Source organism: Zea mays, chromosome 3 (assembly GCF_902167145.1).
Source record: "Zea mays cultivar B73 chromosome 3, Zm-B73-REFERENCE-NAM-5.0, whole genome shotgun sequence".
Classification (NCBI taxonomy): domain Eukaryota; kingdom Viridiplantae; phylum Streptophyta; class Magnoliopsida; order Poales; family Poaceae; genus Zea; species Zea mays.
In genome coordinates, this window is record NC_050098.1 from 195569549 (window position 1) to 195580225 (window position 10677).

At 43.6% G+C, this 10677-nt stretch overlaps 2 protein-coding genes across 2 annotated transcripts; one reads left to right on the forward strand and one right to left on the reverse strand.

Annotated features, from left to right (window-relative positions):
• Positions 1-4840: 4840 nt before the first annotated feature.
• LOC100276472 (uncharacterized) lies at positions 4841-7688 on the reverse strand. Its single transcript, NM_001150253.2, has 4 exons — positions 7458-7688; positions 6897-6976; positions 6606-6689; positions 4841-5100 (listed from the first exon to the last, which is right to left on the reverse strand). The coding sequence occupies exons 1-4, from the start codon at positions 7487-7489 to the stop codon at positions 5006-5008; spliced, it is 291 nt and encodes a 96-aa protein (NP_001143725.1). The 5' UTR covers positions 7490-7688; the 3' UTR covers positions 4841-5005.
• LOC100384289 (uncharacterized) lies at positions 6903-7718 on the forward strand. Its single transcript, XM_020550442.2, has one exon. The coding sequence runs from the start codon at positions 7323-7325 to the stop codon at positions 7692-7694; it is 372 nt and encodes a 123-aa protein (XP_020406031.1). The 5' UTR covers positions 6903-7322; the 3' UTR covers positions 7695-7718.
• Positions 7719-10677: the final 2959 nt, after the last annotated feature.

Consider the following 10677-nt stretch of genomic DNA (forward strand, 5'->3'; position numbering starts at 1 on the left):
AGCAAAGGTATGTTTCTAAGTCTTAGTACATTGGTTTTGTGTACTAATATACTTGTCTAAGTATTGGAAACAGGAAGAAAAAGAAAAGAAAAAAGTTGGCTGTGTACAGCCAGAAGGCTGCTTCGGTCTGGAGCACCGGACTGTCCGGTGGTGCACCGGACAGTGTCCGGTGCGCCAGGCTGCCTCGGCCGAAGAGGCCGCTCTCGGGAATTTGCTGACGGCGTACGGCTAAAATTCACCGGACTGCCTGGTGTGCACCGGACTGTCCGGTGAGCCAACGGTCGGCCGGGCCAACGGTCGGCCGCGGATTCTGTGCGCGACACGTGGCCAAGCCAACGGTCGGAAGGGGGCACCGGACTGTCCGGTGTGCACCGGACATGTCTGGTGCGCCAACGGCTCCCAGATCTGCAACGGTCGGCTTCGCCATTTAAGGAAAGGAATCGGGCACCGGACACTGTCCGGTGTGCACCGGACTGTCCGGTGCGCCCGATGACAGAAGGCAAGGATGGCCTTCCAGATTTGTTCTCAACGGCTCCTAGCTGCCTTGGGGCTATAAAAGGGACCCCTAGGCGCATGGAGGAGGACACCAAGCATTCCTACAACATTTCTAAGCACCAAGACATCGATTCCACGCATTTGGTTCATTGTGATAGCATCTAGAGCTCTTGTTGAGTTGTGAACTCATTGAGTTGTGTTGCGAGCTCTTGTTGCGACTTGTGTGCGTGCTGTTGCTCTGATTTTGAGTCTTGTGTGCGTTGCTAGTTTCTCCCTTACTCCGTATTTCTTTGTGAATCTTAAGTGTAAGGGCGAGAGGCTCCAAGTTGTGGAGATTCCTCGCAAACGGGATATTGAAAGGCAAAGCAAAACACCGTGGTATTCAAGTTGGTCTTTGGACCGCTTGAGAGGGGTTGATTGCAACCCTCGTCCGTTGGGACGCCACAACGTGGAGTAGGCAAGCGTTGGTCTTGGCCGAACCACGGGATAAACCACTGTGTCATCTCTGTGTTTGATCTCTTGTGGTATTGTGTTTTGTTGAGACTCCTTTCTAGCCACTTGGCAATCATTGTGCTAACACTTAACAAGTTTTTGTGGCTATAAGTTTAAGTCTTTACAGGATCACCTATTCACCCCCCTCTAGGTGCTCTCAGTATGGACGAGTCTGGTATGGTATGACAATTAGTGTTTCTACTACAACTGGGAACAGGGAAATGTGTGTGTATGTTCTGGAAAGAAAGTAGTACCACGGGAGCGAGAAGCTCAGTGGTAGTTAAGCATGTTGTTACTTCTATCGTTTTTGGGAAAACCCTCACTATTGAGTACTGCCTTTCTCTGAAAAAGTATGAGTGACTTCAACTCCACCATAAAAAGCATGTACAATATAGGTCACTTTCTCTTTACGGGAGCCGGGTGGGCTTGCAGAATACCTAGCGTATTCACCCAGATTTATTTATGTTTTTCAGCAGTTGAAGACTTCTTTTCTGCTATGCTTGATTGATGGGGCTGTGTCTTCACCCAGTTCTGCCTGTGGCCTGGGCTATTTTATCTTCCACTGCGATATATGTTTTTCGGCTCCCTTTCGAGCTTGTATCCCCGGTATTGAAATAACATTATTCAGACTCTGTAACTATTTGAAGTAATGAATGTGATTACTAGCCTCCTGGGACTAGTAATTGTATCACATTTGAGTCCCAAAGGATCGGGACGCTTCACTTAGAGAGGCGAGGAGAATGGTTGTGGCTTGGGAGTTGAAGTGCTCGATTTGGGCCACTTCGTCCGTATCATAATCCTCATCCCCTACAGAAGGTACCCGTGCTCCAAACTCAACAACATTCCATATACTCTTGTGGAGTGAGGTTAGATGAAATTTCATTAAATCACTCCACCTAGCATAGTCTTCGCCATCAAAAGTAGGTGGTTTGCCTAATGGAACGGAAAGTAATGGAGTATGTCTAGATGTACGGGGATAGTGTAAGGGGATCTTACTAAACTTCTTGCGCTCTTGGCGCTTAGAAGTTACGGAGGGCGCATCGGAGCCGGAGGTCGATGTTGATGAAGTGTCGGTCTCGTAGTAGACCACTTTCCTCATCCTCTTGTGCTTGTCCCCACTCCGATGCGGCTTGTGAGAGGAAGATCTGTCCTTCTTCTCTTTGTGGTGAGAAGAAGATTTCTTCTCCTTCCCTTTGTTGGAGGAGCTCTTCTTCTTCTCCTTCCTTTTGGTGCGGGACTCTTCCGATGAAGTGCTCCCGTGGCTTGTAGTGGGCTTTTCGTCGGTCTCCATCTCCTTCTTGGCGTGATCTCCCGACATCACTTCGAGCGGTTAGGCTCTAATGAAGCACCGGGCTCTGGTACCAATTGAAAGTCGCCTAGAGGGGGGGTGAATAGGACGAAACTGAAATTCTCAAAAACAATCACAACTACAAGCCGGGTTAGCGTTAGAAATATAATCGAGTCCGCGAGAGCGGGCGCAAAACAAATCGCAAGCGAATAATGAGGTGAGACACGCGGATTTGTTTTACCGAGGTTCGGTTCTCTCAAACCTACTCCCCATTGAGGAGGCCACAAAGGCCGGGTCTCTTTCAACCCTTCCCTCTCTCAAACGGTCCCTCGGACCGAGTGAGCTTCTCTTCTCAAATCACTTGGGAATCAAACTTCCCGCAAGGACCACCACACAATTGGTGTCTCTTGCCTCAATTACAAGTGAGTGTTTGATCACAAGAAAGAATGCGAAAGAAAAGAAGTGATCCAAGCGCAAGAGCTCAAATGAACACTACAAATCACTCTCTCTAGTCACTGGGGCTTTGAATGAAGTTGGGAGAGGATTTGATCTCTTTTGGTGTGCCTTGCAATGAAAGCTAGCTCTTGTAAGGTGGTTGGAAGGTGAAAACTTGGATACAATGAATGGTGGGGTGGTTGGGGTATTTATAGCCCCAACCACCAAACATGACCGTTGGTGGAGGCTGTCTGTTCGATGGCGCACCGGACAGTCCGGTGCACACCGGACAGTCCGGTGCCCCAGCCACGTCACCAGTTCCGTTGGATTCCGACCGTTGGAGCTTCTGACTTCTGGGCCCGCCTTGATGTCCGGTGGTGCACCGGACATGCACCGTAGAGTGTCCGGTGCGCCTGCTCCCGCGTGCCTGACGACTGCGCGCTTCTGGCGCGCATTAAATGCGCCTGCAGGTGACCGTTGGCGCGAAGTAGCCGTTGCCCCGCGGTTGCACCGGACAGTCCGGTGTACACCGGACAGTCCGGTGAATTTTAGCGGAGCAGCTGAAGTGAAAACCCGAGGCTGGAGAGTTCTGGAGGCCGCCCTTCCTTGGAGCACCGGACATGTCCGGTGTGCACCGGACAGTCCGGTGAATTATAGCGGAGTGGTCTCTGGAAATTCCCGAAGGCGAGCAGTTCGGAGTTGGAGTCCCCTGGTGCACCGGACATGTCCGGTGGCACACCGGACAGTCCGGTGCGCCAGACCAGAGGAGTCTTCTGTTGCTCCTTTGCTCTTGTGTTGAACCCAACTCTTGGTCTTTTTATTGGCTAAGTGTGAACATTTTGCACCTGTATAACTTATACACTAGAGCAAACTAGTTAGTCCAATATTTGTGTTGGGCAATTCAACCACCAAAATTATTTAGGAACTAGATGTAAGCCTAATTCCCTTTCAGTCACTAGATGAATATGTGATGCTTGTTGTGTCGCCTTTCGAGCCGTTTTATTTGGCCGTTTTGTTTTAGCGGGTGACCGGGGTTTCTTTGTTGGCCGATCGTGTAGAACGACCTTCTTGCTAGCATATTTAGAGAGCAATTGATCAAAAGTAGGGTCGACTTTGACTAGCCGACCATGTGCATTATATGTTTTGTCCCTGTATCTCCTTTTTTGCTTTTTATGGAGGTCGACGCCTCTAGCCATGGGCAGACTGTTTGGCTGAATTAGCCGGACCGTCTACTTGAGCACCGAACCGTCCGCACGTAGGTGTTAGACCGTCAACGAGGCTCGAGCCAGAGTCTTGCCCGGCTGCTCGATTAAGCCTGCCCCAATGCCTCTAGACTTGTTAGTCTTCCTGTCCAGAGCCTTCGACGTGCGAGGATCACCAATGACAATGTTTTTCCTTTGCCTTTATCAGCCACTTCTGGCTGAACAAGACCTTTTTGCTTGCTAGTTCTATTGTATTGATGAGAAATAGTTGTGTGTCTACTTGGATCTCCTGAAAACACAATAGACCCTCATTTGTGGCCGAATATATCTATCGACGAAAAACATTACCATCGTTGGTGGTGTGGCATGGGAAAAATAATTATGACACTTGCAATAAGCATGTCTCTTCAATTTATCTAGAGGAGGAATAATATGTGTTACTTTAATGTTGCCATTTTTACTAGGTCATCAAATATTTTATCATATTTGGCAACATTAAAAGTAAATTTAATTTCTTGTTGCCGATTCTTTTGAACTGGCTGTAAAGAAGAACATGCCGCCACCGCGAATCGTCCGACCTACAGGGTCGGACAGTGCGGCTACCCATTTTGGGACTGAACAGGGAGACAAACCAATAGATATGAGGAGTTGTGTAAGATATGACACTAGTTGGTAATTACCATCCAACTTCATGAGGTATAGAACTTGCTTTTTATAGCACTAGGAAAAGGAGCGCCCTATCGGGCGCTATAGCATTCGTGTGGGAACATTTAGTTAGTGCAAGTATAGAAATAACAATTCCAGTTAGACTTAAGGTACAATGCTAACTTTCAGTTAGCACAAGTATATAAAAGCACCTCCAGCTAGACTTAAGGTACAGAAATAACTATAAATAAAAGTAAACAACCATAAGTGAGGCATGGAATCAAATACATTTTTGGGCCAATAAAAGATGCTGGTTACACATATACTTAGAGAACACAGTTTGCAGCCTTAGGATATAGAGTCAAAAAGGTCTTAACAGCAGGTGGTTGCTATATAAAAGAGTGGATTTTTTCTGCCCGCACATAATACAAGTTGTGAAGGCCTAACATCAGGAGAGGAGAGGAAAGGTCACATGCACGATCTTAAACGAGATGCATTGGCGTTGGCTAGCAGCTCTTGAAAATCGTAGCACCATCTTCCAAGCTAGCTTGAGTTACATTCAAATAACATTATGAAAACATATACTGATCAAAAGATATACAAAATATTGAGCACGTTTTGTTAGGCAATAGACGTATATCCATATTATAAATGTAGGACTCCTATATGTTATAGGAAAAAAGATCGAGATTCTATAGCATGGGTTCATTAGAACACACGTTCGTGGCAGTTGATTTGAACAAAAAAATTGCATTTTTCTCCAAATAGCCACAATACAAATTAGTAAAAGGAAAAAAGACTGAAATGTTTCGAACCATATCGATCCTATCACTTAACCAAAGCAAGAAACATAACGTAGATGATTGTAACAACCACCATTAAACAGAGCATCTTATAAATAAACCACCCCCATGTATATTGTGGTCTATAGTTCTATACATATAGTCCCAGAAGTACACTATAAGAGGGGCAAATGCTTTTAGACATGACACACTGATGAAACAATGTTTAAGAAGTAGTAGGCATAAGAACATGCTAGCTGAGAATATTCTCTTGGTAGCCACAAAAAATTGCACAGTGCAGCAAACTTGAGAAACCAAGACTAAGAATGTGAAGAACTTTGATACTATAAGAAAGGCTGGCATCAAGAAAAGGCTTAAAAGCATACAAATAGCAGATTTTACAGGCAATGACACAGTCCAACCATTCCTTGGACGTGGTTCGAGTGAGAACTCAATTAAATGATTAGTATTTGGATGTTATGTCTTGGAAAGCTGGAACAGCAAAAACGGTGGTCCTGCTCAGGGTTCAGCACATCCACATTCTCTGGATTTGTACCCTATTCAGGTTGTTGTGGTCTTGTTCTGAGTTTAGCATATCCACGTTATCTCAATCTCTTTTTAGATAGCACTCAAAATTCAGATGTCAGGTCTCTATGATATTGGTTATCTATAATTCTAGTGCCCTTCTTTTGTAATGATAATTAGGTCAGTTGTCTCACTAACGCTATGCTGCGCTAGATTGAATGCAGGGATTGCAGCTGCAGCTAATGACGTTTTCCTTGGCCCAGTCCATACTTATCAGCCAATAGTGTTCAAGGGAGGGTAATTAGAAGAATGCTTATGCTGCCACTATTTTTATTGGCTCAAAGGAAGAACTGAATCAGGAGAGGAAACGGTAATAGAGTGCGGAGATAATGAATTCCAAATTGCTCAATGATCTATCTGAGATAAAGTCTGCTGCCAACGTTATTTGTAAGATTGTGAGAAGGAGGAAGGCACGTGTGCTCGTGGAAGAAGTCTGTGACGAATTATCGAAAGAGATCACATAAGACAAAGCTGAGGTGGAGGCTCTAACACTTGAAGCAATGAAGGTTAGGCTGAGGTTTGGCGTGAATAGAGGGTTGGGGTCCAGCGGGGTTAACATGCCTTCTGCTCGTATTTTCCAATCACAAAGTTCATTGTAATTTAGAAATTACAGTGATGTCATGTAGAAAACACTCAAGAGTTGAACCAACATATTGAGAAAACAAAGTTAGCTATACCAACCTCCAAATTTTGTAGGACCTTCTGGTGTTTCATGGCCATAACTAAGACCATTTAGCTCCTTCATCTCAAAGTTGTATAAATAACCTACAAAACATACCAAAGGCCAAAACTTTAGTTCATAAATGAATCATAGTGCAAGCAGTTATACAAAGTGCAAAAAATGGTTGTTTGACATGCTTCCAGGCAAGGTAGTTGTGTCGTTAGTTGTTACTTTGTTGCTATGAACCAAGTCTGTGATCATCTGTAGAATGATTAAAGGTTGGTATATGCATAATAGGATCAAATGCGTACCATGACCAGGAGAAATCACCAAGCTGTTTGTAGGTATAGTATCATATCCAACAAGGTTGTCTATCAAAAGTTGCTGCCACCTGAAAAAGAAAACATAGAAAAAATTGAGTTGACATTCTTTTGCCACCTGATTATCATGTACAGCTTGAAGTATATATAATTTGGAACGGGTAGAGTAGCCAGTTCTTCATTCAATGAATAACAAAATTATGCTTCTTATGCTTGAGCATAGAGATAGATCCCTTCAGCGTCACACACACATAACTGAGCTGTTGCTCGCATTGCATTCAACTGCAGGCCTTGCACATATCAAGGCAAATTAAGACCTAGATCAAAACAAAAGATAAACAAACTAATACAATACTCCAGCGTCGTCTCTGCGGCACTGTCAGCGTCAGAGCTGGCAGCGGGGATGGGGGAGGGAGGATGGGCGTGGAGAGCCCTCCAGCGGTGGAGATCTCCTTCCACACCCCCGACATTCGCTGGACCGCAACATCCAAGTCTACCTGGGAAGGATCCGCCGCTATTCCTAAATTGCGCGAGGTTCGAGGACGAGCCGACCTCGTGTGCTGCTGCGGGGACGACGACGCCATCACCTATGATGAGGCGGAAGCGACAGAGAGCGATGCACGGGTTGGGCGGGCACACGCCGCAGCGAGAGTGTGTGGGGAGCATGTTGAGCGCAAGCAGTTGAGATCCAGGTGGCACAGGAATGAGAGCAGGCTGGTGGTGACGAGGGCTTGGAAGGAGAGGAGCGGTGTGGTCGGGGAGGAAGAAGACTCCTATCTGGTTCACTAATTGGAAAACGGAGCAGAGGGGGACCCGCACCATCACTCGGCATGACCGCGCCCATGCCTTCCTGTAGTGCGCGTAGTGGACAAGCGCGAGTAACATGTAGCTTTTTGCAGCCAGAAATCCATTGTTTCACGCCACTGAGGTACGTCGAGCCCGCCGAACGCGGAGGGGCGTCTAAAAGGGGTGGAGTTTTAATAACTCCGATTCCTTCAAGTGCTCCCTAAAATCTATGGATCTAGGTCTCAAATCTAGATTTTTATAGGGTCTCAAATCTAGATTTTTGGTGGTTTAGAGTTGATGGTGGTGAAGTGTTTGAATAAAAAAACATGATCTAAAGTTGATTTTTGTAGATGTGGAGCATTTGGAGCTTTGTCAAATAGGGTCTGACTCCCTTGTTTTTAGTTGTTATAAGTAGATGTGGGGCTTGGGCCTTGCTGATTGCTATGACAGTATGATCCTCTTGTGCGTTGTGTCGCTCTAAATATGTGTAGATGTTTAAACTGTGTTGGTATGGCACGAGAAGTCATCACTTCGGTCTAAGTCCAGCTTAGGACATGTCGACACGTCTTCATGTCGGCTGAAGCGTAACTTTTAAAATATTTGCTTCTTTTATCTATCCGTTTATAATGTAAAAAATATTATATGTGTTCGTGTATTTTTTTTTGTTTCGCACTAGCCTGATACCTAAACCAGGCTGGACAATGTCAAGGTCTTCTAATGTCTCCAACAACAACCGCTAAACTAACCAACAAGACACTCTATACCGTGCGGTAAAATTTAGCGGGCGGTGTGAAAGACGCTAAACATAGCGGACTGCTTTCGCCCGCTATCGCCTCCGCCAACACGTTGATCGTTCGTTCCCGCGCCGGTTCGGAACCGTCATAGCGTCGATTTTCTGTCCATACTGTTCAACTCGTCCACCTCCTGCTGGCACGTGAGCGCCATGACATTTGTGGATTACAGTAACTAGTGATTCACTTTGGATTCCTATTCGTAGCTTTGGGGTGCATGCCACCTATTCGACGAATTGACACATAGTGAATTAGCCGTTGCTGTTGTGTGCCACTAAAATTGTCTAGATTGCAAAATAAAAAAAAAACTTAATATGTAATGTATTTTAATTTTGAGATATATGAACGGTTTTTTAGAAGCGATCGTTAAAATTTGTATATTATGAAATCTGGTAGTACTGTATATATAGAGGACTGAATTTAGGGAACGCAGCTGGAGATAAAGAAAATATATATGATAAAATCTTTTAAAGAATGTTGTAAATAACAGAAAATATTTCTTTAGAGGACGAAATTTAGAGAACGTTGGTAGAGACAGTCTTAGACACGTACGTACGACATGCCCCCGTTCACGTTACAGTGACATAACCCAAAATGTTTCGTACCATGTTGTGCTAAAAGATGGTGATGCCATATGGTCCATCTTCAAATGGCAGGATCGAAGTCCCAGCTCTATCTAGAAGCCATCTCGTGTCATATGGCTCTGTGCTCTACCGGCGTGGACTGAAGAGAGTTTACTTTCATCGATGCACTTAGACTGCATTGACATCTGAGTTATATATTTAAAAAGAAGCGTGCATTGGATCTCGATTCGTCCGTGGAACTCGAGCTTGCTGGGTCGCAACCCCAGCTACCCCCAGGTGGGAAGGATTTGACTCGAGGGTTGTTAATTCACTTTGATCTTTCTGTACCATCATTACCAACACTGCGATGACCACATAGTTGAAGTCAAAGGACAAAAACAGGCTCTCGACTTTTCCATCGTCATTAGCTGTCTACCAAACTGACAAACTCCCATCATGCTTCCTAGCCAACATCAACTTGTCCCGCCGGACGCGCAGCGGGTAAACACTATCATATTGTTATTACTATAGTACTAATATAAGAAATTAGTTTATTTTCACTTGATAAAATAGGAATCTCTTAAGAAAATGAACTTTCTAAACTAGCCCTAAATAGTTGTACATAAAAGCTAGCTCGAAGTCAAACCTTAATAAAATATCTGTAAGCTTTTGAAATGAGCTTCCTTCGAGGCCGTGGCAGCTTATCTAAAAAAAGGTTTCAAAAATAATACTCAACCGTTCTAATTTATAATTCGTTTAATTTTTCTACGATAAATTTGACCGCACGTCTTATCCAAAAAACAACATAATTATTAATAATAATAATTTTTAATGTAATATAGTTTAGCATATAATATATTTTATGTATGACTTTAATTTCTTTTATTTTTTCGTAAAAAATGAATAAGATAAGCCGGTCAAATTTTAAAAAAGTCAAACGCATTATAAATTGAGATAGAGGGAGAATTAATTTTAAATAGGACGGTCGACAAGTTTCAACGATTCTTTTATAAAGGAAAACTCATGTCAAAATTATAAAATGAGATAAAAGACACGAGATGTTTGTCATTGATTTGGGTATTGATCTAAGGACTTTCAATCGCTAAAAAGGTGAATAAGGTTCTGTATTTTTCCCACAAAATATTAGCACTTAAGGTAATAAATCATTGTGCATCGGCCTAGCTGGTCTCAGGTGTCGTCCAGGCTTTTATTGGTTTATTCGGTGTCAAAAAAGTTCGGTGTTTCAAAAATGAAAACCAAACCTTTTGTTTAGAAATAAAAACCCACATAATTTGGTGTTCGGTTTTTTCAGTTTGGTGCCCGGTATTAGCGCAATCAACAAACAAGTAGTGAATTGAAACTACAAAAAAATTGCATAAAGAACATACCGATAATTCATTAACAGGTACTTAATAAAATTGAATAAACAATTTAGTGTTGAATAAGAGCAACTAACACATAGTTCTTAAAAATTAAAATGATATGAGTATAAGGTTTAGGACCTTATATGAGTTGCTTGTTGGACTTCAAGGGGTAGGTTTTCTAAAATTCGATTTTTTGGTATATTTGGTGTGTGAATATTGAAAACCACACCAAACACGAAATAGAGCTAAAATCCAAACCGCACCAAAC

Coding starts and splice junctions, on each gene's coding strand:
- LOC100384289 (XM_020550442.2), top strand. CDS start 7,323: ATGGGCGTGGAGAGCCCTCCAGCGGTGGAGATCTCCTTCCACACCCCC.
- LOC100276472 (NM_001150253.2), bottom strand. CDS start 7,489: ATGGCGTCGTCGTCCCCGCAGCAGCACACGAG. Junction 6,977..7,457: donor TCCCCGCAGCAGCACACGAG/GTCGGCTCGTCC, acceptor TTTCTTTTTCAG/GTGGCAGCAACTTTTGATAG. Junction 6,690..6,896: donor GGTGATTTCTCCTGGTCATG/GTACGCATTTGA, acceptor TATGTTTTGTAG/GTTATTTATACAACTTTGAG.